At 44.9% G+C, this 16,082-nt stretch overlaps 2 protein-coding genes across 2 annotated transcripts; both read right to left on the reverse strand.

Annotated features, from left to right (window-relative positions):
• Window positions 1-6,330: 6,330 nt before the first annotated feature.
• Window positions 6,331-10,363, reverse strand: LOC134094028 (hyaluronidase-5-like). Its single transcript, XM_062547391.1, has 4 exons — window positions 10,096-10,363; window positions 8,453-9,409; window positions 7,454-7,543; window positions 6,331-7,102 (listed from the first exon to the last, which is right to left on the reverse strand). The coding sequence occupies exons 2-4, from the start codon at window positions 9,383-9,385 to the stop codon at window positions 6,689-6,691; spliced, it is 1,437 nt and encodes a 478-aa protein (XP_062403375.1). The 5' UTR covers window positions 9,386-9,409; window positions 10,096-10,363; the 3' UTR covers window positions 6,331-6,688.
• Window positions 10,364-12,032: 1,669 nt separating this feature from the next.
• LOC134094358 (hyaluronidase PH-20-like) lies at window positions 12,033-15,025 on the reverse strand. Its single transcript, XM_062547854.1, has 4 exons — window positions 14,987-15,025; window positions 12,940-13,776; window positions 12,758-12,847; window positions 12,033-12,368 (listed from the first exon to the last, which is right to left on the reverse strand). Exons 1-4 carry the CDS (start codon window positions 15,023-15,025, stop codon window positions 12,033-12,035), a joined length of 1,302 nt encoding a protein of 433 aa, XP_062403838.1.
• Between the last annotated feature and the right edge of the window lie 1,057 nt (window positions 15,026-16,082).

The raw sequence follows: 16,082 nt of genomic DNA on the forward strand, positions 1-16,082 counted from the left end.
AGTATTTTCTGCTCAAAGATGATAAATAACATCACAAGTGTTATTGGGAAAGATACACTGTATCTTGTCATGAGCTTTCTAGAGTTGTTTTGACATACAAGGGTGTAGAACTAAATAATTCAGCACAGTTTTCTTTGTGTTGTTACAGTTGCTGGTCTGTGGATTGTGAAAGCTATTTTGGTAGGGTTCTTACTCTGAGATTTCACAGCCATGCTAAACAAGTCGCAATACACAGTTGGCCTCTACTCATTCAGTTTTGGGCTGGGTGTGTCATCAGCCCCATGATCATCCGCATTGTCAAGACCACAAGTGGCATTGTCCCTGAGGCATTCTTAAACTATGTCTCTTACAGTAAACTGGGAAAGTATGTACGAATATTGGGAACGTGTCTTATTAATGTGATGATGCACTCATTGCGTGTGATCTTCTATGTCATATAATAAGCTATTCAATGGCCAAGGAACATTTCCCACAGGTTATCCACATCATGAGTCCATGGCTGTAACTGGGAAAAGAAGGATATGGATGAAGGCCTCTAACTGAGGTAAGGAGGACAGAGCTCTGTCCCACAGCACTGGGTAATGTATGGGAATGCATTTGCACTGGGAATGCTGCTTTTGTAATATAATCGGATACATCACATTGAGGGGATGCTTTTCCTGAGGATAAGGGCTTTATTGTCTCTCGCAGGCCTTTGTTGGATCATTCCTCATTTCTAGGTCACTGGCTCCAATCAACGGCTGAATGCATAAATGAGATGTGTGGATGAGAATGCTGCTCTCCCTCTCTTGGGGATAAAGGGGGGAACCGCCCCCCATTCTCTTCCCACTGGCTGATGCCATGTTGCCCTGTTCTCTCTCACAGGAACTGCGTCCTCCTCTGTGCCAAATGGCCAGTCTCCTTTCTCTCTGTGGCCCCGTCACATGGCGCCTTCCAAAGTTTACTTAAACTGTCATCAAAGGGTCTTTCATGTTCATAATTGAGCCACACACACACACACACACACACACACACACACACACACAAACACACACACACACACACACACACACACACACACACACACACACACACACACTGGTCTCTCTATCTCTCTTTCTCTCTCTCTGTCTTTCATGCCCACAGCAACTCTTCTGTGCATAGTTGGTAGATGTTTCATTCAGCTTGTTTGTAGCTAGTCCCAGCCTTTTGCCTCACACACAGACATGTTGAGCCCGCCTCACTATCCAGATGTATTTTGGTACAGAGTGCCATGCATGACATGGCCATCCATTCCTTTGGCTGCAGATCTCCTGGCCACAGTGCATGCATGTCTTCACAGAATGGAATAACATGCTGATGATGCAAGTGGCCTGTGGCCTGAAAGCTGCTCTGTTGTTGAGTTTACAAACGATAAACGGCAGCCTGTTTAATAATGCCACCATGTTGACATGGAGGCATAAACAATCTGGCCATTGTGTGAGGATGTGTGAGCATTTGTCAGAGCAATCATTTCACTGCCATGACTTCACAACGGGTCCATCAACTAATACTCTGCCTGCCAGAACAAATGTATATATAGCTTTGATCAGCCTGTCTCTGTGCTGTGTATCGTTCTGTATCCTGACCCATCTTCTGAGTTTGTGTTCTGTTGCAGAGATATGTTGAGGTGCTTTTGCTGAGGTGAAAAGAGGAGAACGAGTCTCTTAAGAAATTAAACTGAGAAATAGTCTGTTTTGACATTTCCATCCTGAGCTGCTGAGAGAGGACTTTGCTGCTGTTCACAGGGACAAAGAGGGCAGCTTGCGTCACTGTGGACCCCGGAGTTGTGCAGGAACAATCAGTGGCCTGTGTGGGCTTTTTATGGTGTGCAAGTGATGGCCAAGCAGTCACCATTGATTTCCACCAGCCCGCTAGCTACAAGCCAAGAGAAACTGGGCAAACAAAACTAGCCTCCTGTCCAGCTCCTTTTGATCTGCCACTGCAACCTACCCCCTACTACTACCATCACCCGCACACATACCTGGAAACACACACAACTCAAAAGGTACAAATTTTACCACATAACTGACAGCACTTGAATGGGTTTGTGAAGTTGGGATTATGCTTCTATAAAGTATTTTACAACCACTGAGAGGACTAGGTTGCATGCATATAGAATGCTTGATAGAGGTATTTATTGTGTAAGTTACAGTACATGTTTAAGTCCTATTCCTGTGGTCAATTAAGGCCTGGTCAGACAGAAATGTCTCAATACATTTCTTTGAAACATTCATTATAGCAGCTGCACACAATAATGCCGTAACATGTACAATGCAAAGAGCTTGCAAGCACCAGCACCAGCAGAGTAAGCACTGATGCAATGCAAACAGGCCACATGGCATCACTGGTGACACTGATGGCAACATCATAATGTTTTTGTTTGCTTTGTTTTTGTATGAATGACAGATGTGCTCATTGATCCTTCGCATGACTATTTACCATCAAATGCCAGAACTAGCTGTTTGTAAGAGAAAGGGTTAAGTCCATCCATACTGTTGTTATCAGCAAAACTGGTTAGTTTATTGGCTTAATTTTGATCCACAGATACCGTATCTGAGTAGGACTTCAGTCTATACTGTGCTTTGCTATACTTTACAATCTATACAGTGCTCAGTGATTTTACAAAAAAGCCATGGGCTGTGTTCATATAGATTTCCTTCCACCAGTTAGCACCAGTGCCAGTCAAGAGACACACGTATGCTGTTGCTGAAAGCCACGCTCACTACACAACCACGAGTATGTGGAACACACAACTCCATGATCAGGGCCTGTACAGTTTGGAGCTGGGACAGCTAGCTTGACGGCGTGGAGACATTTTGGCCGTGCTGGATGGCTCTCCCCGCGCTGCCGTGAGGGCACAATGGGCTCGCTGTGCTGTGGCTAATGGTACAGCACAAGCCCAGCAAGAGGACACGCTGGGAAAGCGCCGTCCGTCACGCACGTGTCACACACCATTGTCCAGGGCATCGGGGAGGTGGAGGACAGGGGAGAGGAGGAGGAGAGGCTGGACAGGACAGGACAAGGCAGGACACTGCCCGGTGCATTGGTCAGGCATTACTTCTGCTCCCCTGGTCTGCAGGCACATGGGATAATTAAGGAGAGTCTCATGAGGGCGCTGCCTAACGAGCGGCTGCTCCTGAGCCCCCCACCCTCTCACCCCCACCCTCTCACCCCCACCCTCTCACCCCCACCCTCTCACGCACTACAGCACTGGACTCAGCTCAGGGCCAGCAGGGACCAAACACAGTGGGAAGAGGTGTCTGTGGCACTGAGGTGACACCGAGATTCTACCACATAAATTAAGCTGTGAATGTATACTTGCCATTGTGTGCAATGAAGTGCATTGCATGTACAGGCACAGCACAAGTAACATTTAATTAGTTTAATGTTAACATTTTAATACATTCATTTACATACTGTACATACAGTATGTTTGACACATTACTTATTCTTTTCTGCATTTTTTCTTATCTAGATATGTGATTGGTGCATAGCATTATGCAGTACATGCATGTAAAAATTGCAATATGTTTACTTGAAAATATGTTCAAATTATTACCTCCACCAAGGAGGTTATGTTTTCATCGGGGTTTATTTGTCTGTCTATCTGTTTGTTTGTTTGTTTGTTTGTTTGTTTGTTTGTTTGTTCACTTGTTAGCAAGATAACCCAAAAAGTTATAGATGGATTTCGATGAAATTTTCAGGGAAGGTCTGAAATGACCCAAGGAAGAATCTATTCAATCTTGGGAGTGATCCGTATCACTATCTGACGAGGACTAGAGGACAACAGATGAAGACTAGCCTGAGGACTAATGAAGACTACTGAGGACTAGAGGACAACAGATGAAGACTAGCCTGAGGACCAGAGGACAGTACAGATGAAGACTAGCCTGAGGACTAATGAAGACTACTGAGGACTAGAGGACAACAGATGAAGACTAGCCTGAGGACCAGAGGACAGCACAGATGAAGACTAACCTGAGGAGTAATGAAGACTAGCCTGAGGACTAATGAAGACTAGCCTGAGGACCAGAGGACAGCACAGATGAAGACTAACCTGAGGACTAATGAAGACTAGCCTGAGGACTAGAGGACAACAGATGAAGACTAGCCTGATGACCAGAGGACAGCACAGATGAAGACTAACCTGAGGACTAATGAAGGCTAGCCTGAGGACTAGAGGACAACAGATGAAGACTAGCCTGAGGACCAGAGGACAGTACAGATGAAGACTAGCCTGAGGACTAATGAAGGCTAGCCTGAGGACTAGAGGACAACAGATGAAGACTAGCCTGAGGACCAGAGGACAGCACAGATGAAGACTAGCCTGAGGACTAATGAAGGCTAGCCTGAGGACTAGAGGACAACAGATGAAGACTAGCCTGAGGACCAGAGGACAGCACAGATGAAGACTAGCCTGAGGACTAATGAAGGCTAGCCTGAGGACTAGAGGACAACAGATGAAGACTAGCCTGAGGACCAGAGGACAGTACAGATGAAGACTAGCCTGAGGACTAATGAAGGCTAGCCTGAGGACTAGAGGACAACAGATGAAGACTAGCCTGAGGACCAGAGGACAACAGATGAAGACTAGCCTGAGGACTAATGAAGGCTAGCCTGAGGACTAGAGGACAACAGATGAAGACTAGCCTGAGGACCAGAGGACAACAGATGAAGACTAGCCTGAGGACTAGAGGACAACAGATGAAGACTAGCCTGAGGAGAGGACAGGACTCTGCCCCCCCCTCCCAACTTCTCTGTGGCTGTCAAGATCAATGAGTGCACACAGTCATCAGTGGAGATACAAGCCTATAAAGGGCCATCAGATTCAGTATGCAAATCAAGCACACTGAACTGGTCACTGACTCAATATTGTTATTACAACATATAACTTATAGTAGTTCAGCCTGCGTTGGGTAACTGCATCTCACGATCTGAACAGAAATCAGGACCTGGGATACAGTAGCCTTGTTTGTCCTGTCCCTTTTATTGGAGTCTGCTGATCTGCCTGCAGAATTAGAGTGCAACTGAGCGATTAAGAATCAGAGACAGACAAGCACAGTAAGAAAAGATTTTCATGTCCCAACATGAAAACCAAAGATGAAAACTTTCAAATGCTGCAAAAATTGCTGTCAGCAAGGTTAGTGTTCTTTTTGTAGGTCACTAGCAGGAGGGAAACCAAGAGTGAAATCAGTGCAACAATTACGTTTAATGTCACCAAATCAGGCGTGTCTTCCATGGAAGTCATTTCAAATGTGATTTTCTGTTCAAGTGGAGCTGCATGATTCCCTGTAGCTGAAGGTCAACCTCTGTACACCAGAGACCAAACTTCAGACCTTGCTGAATTATTGTAGAATGCTGGTTGTCTTTGCTGACAAGAATGTTTAAATGGGGAAATCATTGCTATTCTCTCTGGGGTAAGACATAAAATAGTGATTCAAGTGATTCTTCATCCAGCTTCCTTTCAGATGGCCAGTATCTCCCCTGCTTCCCTCTCTGGCTCCTCTACTCTGGCTGCATTGTGTGGTGCTTGAACCTAACCAGATTTTAAGGTCATTGATTTTTTTGATGTTGAAGTCTACTTGTACAGTAGGAGGTGCAGACTCCTCGTGGTTGGTGCGAGTCTACTTGTAGGTGCAGACTTTGTGGGGCGTCTGTTGTTCCATATAGTCTGTGAGGGGGCCAGATGGCCAGAAAGTGGGAGTTCAGAATATGTGTCAATGAGTCAGGCTGCTGATCTGAGGACCACAGCCCCACTATGCTCCCTAAATCCCCCCACTGAACCTGGTGTTAATGTGCCTAGATTTCCTATTGAGAGCAGGAGGATGTAAGCAGCCTTTAAGTGAATACTACAGATTAGATTAGGATTTCTGTGACAATAGAGATTAGGATTTTGTCAGGGCCAACATGTGTGGCTAAAACCAACAAGCGGAACTATTTGGACTCCACGCTCACATTTCTTATACATATGAATGAATGCTGCTGCCTCGGTTACCATTCAGAGGCGTCCACTCCTAACTGGACATGTGGAGAGATCAACACTTTTGTAGAGAATGTGTGTGTGTGTGTGTGTGTGTGTGTGTGTGTGTGTATGTGTGAGAGAGAGAGTGAGAGAGATCCATCAGATCCATCTGCATACAAAACAGCTAGGCTATACCAGCAGCTAATATACCATACCATAAATATGCAATGTAAGTAGAATAGCATGCTTTCATTTATTCTCATGAGACATGACAAAACGGAAATGTACCAAATGAGCCAATTCATTATTAATGAGTTATTTCAGAAATTCTGTTGACACGAAGAATGCAAATTGAAAGAACATTGATTTATTAAAACCTTTTACTTACATTATAAAGAGCTATGGATTCGAAAGAGAAAAGTAAGACAACATTACAAAAGTAACTTTACATCATCAACTGACAGTTCTTCCTATGTGTAACTTTGTTAAAAATATCCCGCAGGAAATTCTGAAATTCTGTAATATAATTCTTTATCGCCCCCTACAGTAAGAATGACTAACACACACACAATGATTCATATTTTTTTTGCATTTGTATTGTCGCATGTGGTTTGCATGTGTAGGGGTATGTCGTATGGTATGTGTACCCTATGTGTATGTGTATGCGTATGTGTATGTGTAGGCCTATGCATGATTTGGTTGGTCTTACACCCCGAGACAGAAGTGCGTGGAGAAGAGAGCGCAGGTCAGCAGCAGGGAGAGGGAGAGCAGCGTCAGATGGCTCGCGGTGCCGTGGACGAAGTTGCTCATGGCATTGAGGACGAGAGTAGACTGGCAAGGTGTGTCCGAGTAGCACAGGCAGTCAAATCTGGATGCGAACCAATCAATGTCGTCCTGGGAGAGGTCTCCCTTCACAAAGAGCTCTCCGTGGTGGCCCATCCGGATGCGGTATCGCTGAGGATCCAGGTGGAGGTACGCGTCACTGTTCCAGCGCTTCCGCACGCAGCGCCCGTCCTCCCGGCACAGCGCGCGGCTACACAGCTTGGCTGCCGTGGTGACGTTCACGATGTACGGGTTCATAACTTTTTCCAAATGACGTCTAGCTGCCATGCAGGTCTCCTGCAAATCAATCACGCACGGACAGATTCACACATCCTTATTCAAACTAAAATAACCGTAAAACTCCCTAGGCTAACAATAAAGCAGCTGAATGAATCAGTTTCAACAAGTTATGCAAGCCATGCAGATGGCTGGGAAAAAATAACTTGAATGTGAATTAAGAAAAGAGAGGGAACATGCCTAAGGCACCAACTGCAATTCAATCTCCTTGTTATGATAAAATCATTGCGATGCTGTGATTTATTGATAGCAACAGATTTTAATACTCCCTCTTTGTTATACTCAGAGCCCTCTGGGCCGCCGAGCTCTCTGCATTCCCCTGGTGTGGTGGGGGTGTGGTGTAAACAATACCTCTGTGTCCGTGATGTCCATGTCGCCCCAGGAAACAACCCCAGCTGCCCCCAGAGCTGCAGCCTCTCCAATGGTGTTCACCAGGTCATACTGAGGGCACAACACAAACACTCCAGTCACGGAAAGACCTGCGCTTTCTGTAGGTGGCTTTGGTTAAAAAGCGTCAGCCAAATGTAATGTAATCTAATGTGTTGCTGTGCTTAGTCATACTGTACATATCCACACCTGACATGCTCTGAAGTTTCAAGATATTTATTTATACCTATGCCCACCATGCATGCTCTGACGATTCAAGCTAAGTAGTCCTCTTAAGCAGTGTTTCTCAACCTTTTTTCCTTCAAGGCCCCCTTTAAGGCCCCCTAGCCAGGGCCCTCTACCTGAACCCCTACCCACGTGCACAGACAAGTTATGGTTTTATTCAACAATCAGGGTCCGGGGATGAATGACCAATCCCTAGCCATAGCCTGACCTGAAGGAGTTTTGATTATCCAATAGGGCTCGGGTACACACGTTGCATTCTAGGAATATTGCCGCCATGTTGGTAGCACACTAAACGTAATAATCCATTCATTCAGATGCAGAAGACAAGAAGTAGAATATGTATAGTATTAGCGATTATTTTCCTCTTGCGATCGTGGGTTGCGCTGTTACACCCCGCTACACAGCAACATACGACCAAGAAGGCAAAAACTAAGTAACAGGAACACACTAACAGACGGGAGTAAATCCATAGTAATCCATAGTAAGTGAGGCTGCCAATATGGCTACCCGCAAAGTTTTCACGTCACGATCCTGAGCCCTATTGGATGTGTTATTGGGATTTTATACATTTAATGTGCACAAATATAATTTTGGTAACCTCACAACCTCAGCCCAGTCAACATTGTGCGGACCCCCTGCAATCCCTGACGGCCCCTAGTGGGGTCCCCGGACCCCAGGTTGGGAACCACTGCTCTAAAGTGTGAAAGGCCCAGTGCACTTCCTGTTCCACTGACTTACCTCTGAGAGATAGTTGATGTCGCTGTCTTTAAAGACGGGGCGTATGTATGCGTAGATAGGGGTGGAGTAGTCTGGGTTGGAGAGCGTGGACACGCGCATGGCCTCTTGAATGCGATGGCGCACATAGAGCCGGGCCTGCGGGGACTCCCTCAGCACCAGCTCCAGGTAGATGGAGGGGAAGAGGGCGCTGCACTCCTGCCACAGCCAGTACAGGTTGTCGTTTCTCTTCTTCTCTATGGCCGGACACTCCCCCGTGAAGTGGACCATGTCCCGGTTGTAGTCGTAGTTGTAGCAGTCAGGGTAGAGGTAGTAGCCCCAGCGCCGGTTAGGCCGCAGTCTCTTGCCCAGCTGCAGGGACCTCAGGAAGTACCGCTTGGCTGCCCTCTCGAACACCCTGATGGCAATGTCCTCGGCGTCATCATAGGTCAGGGAGACGTTCTTCTCCATGATGATCTCGATGGACTTCTCTCTGTAGATGTCTTTGCTTCCCCAGTTTCGTATCCACTGCGGGCGCCACTCCTCAAAGTCCAGTATGGCGAGGCCGGGGAGGTTGCCGGGGATGTAGTGGAGGATGTCGTCCTCCGCCAGCTCACGGTGCTCTTTGAAATCAATCAGCTGAGGCAAGCCCTCGTCGTAGAACTTCTCTGTTTCCTCGTCCACGTAGGGAAACAGGCCAAAGCGGTCCGTGTAGAAAATAGAGATGCTTTGGTTGGTGGCGGTTTTGAGAGTACTACTGACAAACTGGAAATAGGAGAGATCAAGCTCTATGTCGAAGCGCGAGCCGCATAGTTCAGTCGGGGCGTTCCACATCAACAGAAACGGTGCACCAGGCTCCAGTGGTGGTGCCGTCTTTGGCAGAGTGCCGCCGAGCTGCAACTCAGTCAGGAGAATGAGAATATTTATAACGTATAGTCCACACACGCGAGACTTCATTTCCTTCTTGTGTCTATGCCGTGCCTGTGGAGTAAAAAGAGATTATGTTTCCCCTCTCAGTAACACATGGGATTAATTAGGAGCTACTGTATTTAATTAAGATATTTATTCTCAGTTTTGCTATTGATACTATCATAATTGTGTACAACAACTTCAACACTATTTAAAACAAATATATTATAATCTGGGGCATTATATCTAAGTATTTATACAGTTAAAATAGAGTTTTACATCGAGTTTGACACAAGACACTGATGAAGACAGTTTGACACAAAAAGACTGATATATTGATCACTTGCAGTTCCTTATGAAGCTCCAACATTCTTCACATTCCCTACAGTTGCAGGAAAGTGTGTCTGTGCTACGTTGGACACTGCAGACAAACTTTTTTTGTGAAACAAATAATTATCCAGTTTTAGTTCCACTGATCTATTTAGTCTATTATTCAGTCCTTTTGGTCTGGTCTGGTCTGTCTGTCTGTTTGGTGCCAGTCACTGCGTATTGCTTTTTCAGAGATTCCTAACACCAGGCATTGAACACAGATGAGCAGTAAACGTCAAGTGTGATTTATTATCTTTAACCCCTTATATTCTCTAACGGAAAATAAGCTCCCAAAATAGCATGCGATAGTAAGTGATCACTAATGTGTCTAAACATGAACAAAATCCTAGAATCCTGCTGCCAAAAGGAACCAAGTACCATGAACCAACCTGATTTGTGGATTTGGAGTCTGGAGTCTTGATGGAACTCTTTGGATCCGGTGCTCCCAGTCAATCTCTTTCTTTGTGGACTGTCAGACGTATCATGTGCAATGCCGCCTTCAATGTTCTTGTTGATGCACTTAAATAGATGACCCTGAAATAGGTGCAGATAGAACTGTGCTTGAAGTTAAGGTTACATGACAGGCACGAGTGTAAGCATGTTGGGACACAAACCACACGTCATATCAGGAGGATCACTTCCTTCAAGCCCTCACAATGTTTTCAGACAGACTGGCGTGAGGCATGTAAAAAATGGGAGTTTTCTTTGCCTGAGGGTCAGCATGAGGCATCCATAAAGTCTCAGACAATGCCTTGACCCCACCGCTTCCTCTCTAGATATTTTGGAAGGTGCTGTGACTGGAATGGAAAGTTTTATTGCCTTTATCTATTGCTGGCTCAGTCACTGTCACTGGTGAACCCAAAGTGGGAAAGTACAGCATGTCATCACGCCATCATGTCTTATTGAACACCAGGCACAAATAGCTGCTGGCTCTGGTGAACTGCCGGGAATCAGAGAGACTAATGGAACGTAGCATTTGTGCCTACATTCAGTTATTAGTGAGATTGCTCACTCTATTGCTCTTTTTAAAGCAGCAGCATTTTGTTTGTTTTAGGTTAAAATAACAGCTTCCAACTCCTGCTGATGATACACTGACCGATGAGGGTGAATGGCGCTTATTCATTACCACGGCATGAACAGCTGGTGTTGCGCTATGGAGGGGAGACCGGGGGAAGTTGTGCACGTGGCAAGGTGAGCCACAGGGCTAAGAGGAGTCACCTCTTTTCTAAGAAAGCACTAACAAATTGTACCATGTGTCAGCATTTTAAAGAAGATGTACTCTGTATAGCGCACATGGCAAATGTGGTGAGAAATAGATGTGTTCAATACACTATTGCCAAAAGTATTCGCTCACCTGTCTTGACTCACATATGTGTGTTATGGGATTTTTTGACCATTCTTTCAGAAGTGCATTTGTGAGGTCATACACTGATGTTGGACGAGGCGACTGGCTCTCAGGATCCACTCTAATTCATCCCAAATGTGTTCTATTGGGTTCAATCATGATTGTTACCATGGCTAGTGAGAAGCATTTTCTTTCAAAATGGTGGTTGTGTAAGATGTGCCATGAGGGCTGGGGTAGATTGAAAAAGCAAACTAGTACTTGTATTGCATTTGTTCAGTTTTTAAGTCTGCCTTGATTTTGTTAAACTCATTCTAAATGGTTCCTTAGTGTTATAAAGAGCTAAAGAGACTAGGCAGCAAATTCATCTGACTTAATTAAATGACTTATTTAAATGAATTAAATTGGCCAATTTAAAGGTAAACAGGCAGCAACAACAACAAAAAAGCCCTGTCACCAACTGCGATCCTCTGATGAACATTTGCCATCTGGCCATGCAGAAAAAGTGATATTGAAGTGATATTGAGAGACTGTCAGTATGATGATGTTGTGATGACAACCGAGAGACCTCTATTCAACTATGTTGTATGCATATTCTTCTTATTTCTTTTGTTTTGTGATGTGTTACTTTAATTCCCATGCTTGCTCCATGTGGTTACTATTAGTGAATTCAACACTTGACATTTTCTTGTGAAAATGTAATATCATTTTTACATATTGATTCAAACATTTTAATTATGGAATTACATCAGTGGTTTAGTCTTTGCCGATCCTATGCCTCTAGCATCATGCGTTTTGTATGGAGGGCAATTGTTAAGATCACAGAAATGAATCCATTGCAATTTCATTTATTGCTCATGAATGAACCTACATATAGATCACATAAGCTTTTGTCATTTCCTATACTGTAGACTCATGCTCACCCCTCTGACCAAGGACTAGACTCTTGGGTGATCACATGCCCTGAGTCCAGTGTGCATCAGATTAAACGTGTATAACCAGAGGGCTCTGGGGGGGCTGAGAGGGAATGGAGGCTGAGCAGCTCCTCCCTGCATAGCACTGGCATGTGAAGTGCTCGTACATGTCTAGGAAGTCCTGCATAGAGGGCACCCCCGTCACCACGTAGCTCCCCACCGAGCGCTGGATCTGGAAGTGCTGGGGGTTCAGGTGCAGGTAGGTGTCCGTGTTGTAGTCCCTACGGACGCAGCGGCCGTTGCCTTGGCACAGGAAGTTGCTGCAGATCTGTGTGGCGGCGGTGACGTTGGCGACGTACGGGTTAAAGGTGGAGAGCAGGTAGTCTGACAGATTATCACAGGAAGCCTGCAGCGGGGGTGCACCAGAAGAGCAGGTTCTAATGATTACTCATAAACGTGTTCAGACAAATATTTGGAATTAGACAGCAAGCAACAAATTGCCTCATAAATTAGTTTCCCTCATACTACCTGTCATACATGCTGAGAATTAAACCTGAACCCCACAGACAGTTAAAGTGCTGTGCTACTAATTAGAGGAAAGATAAGATCTTTCATCTATTGAGCCGACAGATTCCTTTGATGTCATTTTCATATAATTTGTGGTTGTTATTGAAGTATATGAACTCACATGTTAACTGCTATGTGCAGAAACACATCAAATTAAAATCCCTATTGTGTTTACACTCTCTCCTGACAGGTGTGATTCTACTGCATTCTCATTTGACTCCGTATTACCTGGTTGGGGTAGTCAGCGCTGGCCCCCCACATCACTGCTCCAGAGGCCCCAAGAGCTGCACTCTCACCGATGCTCCTCACCAGGTCTATCTGAGAGAGGCATGTACAGTACACAACACCATTAGCAAGCCTTTCATGAGGAACTAGAACGTATTCATATTACTGCTCAGAAGGGCTCTCACCTCCGCCAGGAAGACCTGGTTTTGGTTACTGAACAGGAGCCGAGAGTAGAGGTAGACCGGTGTGGTGTAGGGCCGCTTGGGCAGAGCCGACACCCGCATGGCCTCCTGCACCTGGTTACGGACATACAGGGCAGCGTTGTGGCTTCCTTTGAGGGCCGCGGGCAGGTAGGCTGAGGGGTAGAGGGCCGTGCTGGTCTCCCACAGCCACAGGAGCTCATCGTTACGCTGCTGTACCACCTCTTTACACTTGCCGGTGTAGCCTGGCTCGCTGTAGCCGTAGTTGTAGCATTCTGGGAACAGGTAGAAGCCCCAGAGGTACTCTGGTCTCTCGCTAATGGCTGCGTTTAATGTGCCCTCCATAAAATCTCTGGCTGCTCTATCAAACTGTTCCTTGGCTTCAAGTTTTGCTTGTGCTGAAGTGAGATAGGGATCTTGTTGTTGGGCATAAGCTATTGACAATTTTTCGTAAATCGATTTGGAATCCCAGTTTCTCTCATAAGTAGGTCTCCAGTCCTCCCAATCAATGACTCCAAGACCAGGTGATGACTCTGGGATATACTCGGACACTTCTGCCCTGGACTTGGCCAGGGAAGCTGCCAGGTCACCCTTTTGTGGAATCCCCCCATTAACCTCTTTCCCTGTTTTGTCATCTGTGTAAGGACACAAGCCCATGTGGTCTCTGTAGAACAGGCTGAGGAACTGATCTTTAACTAGAGCTGGTGTAGTCACTGCTTGAAAGGCTGACATATCTAAAGGGACCTTGTCCTGTGTGCAGTGGTTGAGAGGCCCATTCCAGATCACCATGAAGGGCTTCCCGTCTACTGTAGGGGCTGCGGTCTGTGGAAGAGAAGAGGCAGGACAGCAGGCGGCCACAAGAGACAAGAGAACAGGAAACAGCACCCTGGAGATCCCTCGTCTGTGCTCCATGATGGCTTCTTACAGAGAAAAGGTGAGGTGCAGTTTTCTTGTCTTGAGAACACCTTTAAAAAAAAGTACAGATTTTGTGAAATCATTTAAAAACGTGATATGTATTGATCTCCCTTTGTTGAAAGAAAATGATATATACATTGTGTGATCAGAAAGCAAGACTGGACCTTACCTGCAGGAGTTGCACAACATCATTGTGAAATCTTTGCTCTTTTATACATTCTAAAAGGAGCTGAGTTATCTCACCGTTGTTTGATTTTCTTTGTGATAATGAACATTTAGGGTTTCTATCAAAATGCCAAACACTTCTGAAGAGCAACGTGACACAATGGGATACTTGTTCCCTTTGTTCCCATTTGTTTTCCTTGCGCAAGGTAAATATCTGATAAAAACGCTTTTGAGAGCAACACCTGTCATGGCAGCTCTGTGTTATCTCTAGAACAGTGAGTTCCCGAAGATGGCAGATATATCCATGTGAGAGAAAAACAATAGTTATATTATGAAGACATTTTTATTTGACAACGTGTATCTATTGGCGGATAACAGCGCAACACCTGGTGTAGCAAGTTGTTAAAGGTTGTTAAAGGTTGTAGCAATAATAAACACATTGCAGACAAGTGACTGTTTATACAGTAATCTAGAGGTCTGCTGGAACATGTGGATAAGAAGCTATTAGTCCTCTTTTAAGTTTGCTGTTCTGTGTTGAAAGTGATATAGAGGTGATGGTCATGACCAAGGCCGACGTGAAAGTGAAGTGATTTGACTGTGTTGTTCTAGGTTGTGTGAGAGCTATGTTAGCTCTGGATTGAAGAGCAGGGTGCTGCTTTGTAACAAATTGACAAAATGATCCAACCTGAATAACCTATACTGTAGGTAGTGACCAATCAATAGCTTACGTAAGATACTTGATCTACATGTAGATGTCTGAGCCGGTGACTGATGTCAGATGCAGCAAACATTTCAGTTCCAGAACAAATTACGAGTGAAGCTACCAGCTCTCTATGACTGAAGTAAATCACAACATTTATTCTGATATACTGTAGTCCAAATGACTATTTTGCTGTCAATCTGGCTGATGAGATCAGGTTCCGAATCAGGATGCACAACAGAACATATTTACCAAGGCGTGGGCCTGCTGGCTGGGTGTAACACCCTTCATTGTGCTCCCAGCTGAGGCAAAGGACAATTGGTGACAGGGGAAGTGGTACTGTAGGATAATGTGAGCGCCATAAACCTAAAGCTCTGGCAGAAGAGTGAAGATGGTATACATAGTCTGGAGAAAAATACCTCATAAAGAATTATTATTATAAGCAAAAACACATGTCCCACAATAATTGGCACCCCTAGACAATCTTGTAAACTAAATATAACTCCGATGTGGATGGCACTCAGATGAATCCTGTGATGAGTCATGCTTTTTGTAATCTGCACTCCCATAATACAGTATTTCTTCAACAGAATGTACTGGTGTGTTTTCAGATGTATAGTGGGGTTTGCCAACCACAACTGGAATGTTGCAAAAATGTTTTATGTCAAGTTGCAAATTACTGTTTCATATATTTAATTGTTTGTAGGGTCTTCTTGTGCATTTGAGTGCATGTTATAGAGCTGCTAATAAAATGTACACTGAACAATACAACCACCGGAGGCCACTGTATTTCATGTTAACAACCTTGATTAAAAATACCCCTCATTCTTTTTTTTTTATTAAAAGAGCCCCCTCATACTTGTGTCATACAGTACTTCATTATACTTTTGCATATACCGTATCTCTCTGTGTTAATGTGGGTGTTATTCTCATATCTCATGATCTCTATAAGGGTCAATGTCAGACATCCATAATTACTTTCACAGCATAGGGACTGCAGTCTGTGCAAGAGAAGTGGCAGGACAGCAGGCGGCCTCAAGAGACAAGAGAACAGGACACAGCTCCCTTGAGATCCCTCGTCCAGCACTAGAGGGCTCCATGATGGCTTCTCACAGAGAAAAGGTGAGACACGGATATCATGTCATTTCTCAGCCTATTAAGACCCTGTCACCAGGAGAGAACCTGGTTTGCTATGCGCCAGTATGTAACAAAGACACTTTCCCAAACATTCTAGTCTTATGTCAAGCACATGCATCTAGGCCCCATATGCAATACAATTAATCATAAATAAGTATGTCTCTTTTCAACTGTCTTTTATTACAAAGAGTTCATTTGAAATGAAATGTTG

Source organism: Sardina pilchardus, chromosome 10 (genome assembly GCF_963854185.1).
Source record: "Sardina pilchardus chromosome 10, fSarPil1.1, whole genome shotgun sequence".
In the NCBI taxonomy this organism is placed as follows: Eukaryota; Metazoa; Chordata; class Actinopteri; order Clupeiformes; family Clupeidae; genus Sardina; species Sardina pilchardus.

Coding starts and splice junctions, on each gene's coding strand:
- LOC134094028 (XM_062547391.1), bottom strand. CDS start 9,385: ATGAAGTCTCGCGTGTGTGGACTATACGTTATAAATATTCTCATTCTC. Junction 7,544..8,452: donor ACATCAACTATCTCTCAGAG/GTAAGTCAGTGG, acceptor TTGTGCCCTCAG/TATGACCTGGTGAACACCAT. Junction 7,103..7,453: donor TGGACATCACGGACACAGAG/GTATTGTTTACA, acceptor ATTGATTTGCAG/GAGACCTGCATGGCAGCTAG.
- LOC134094358 (XM_062547854.1), bottom strand. CDS start 15,025: ATGAAGGGTGTTACACCCAGCCAGCAGGCCCACGCCTTG. Junction 13,777..14,986: donor GCCAGCAGGCCCACGCCTTG/GTAAATATGTTC, acceptor TCTCTTCCACAG/ACCGCAGCCCCTACAGTAGA. Junction 12,369..12,757: donor GCGCTGACTACCCCAACCAG/GTAATACGGAGT, acceptor CCCCCGCTGCAG/GCTTCCTGTGATAATCTGTC.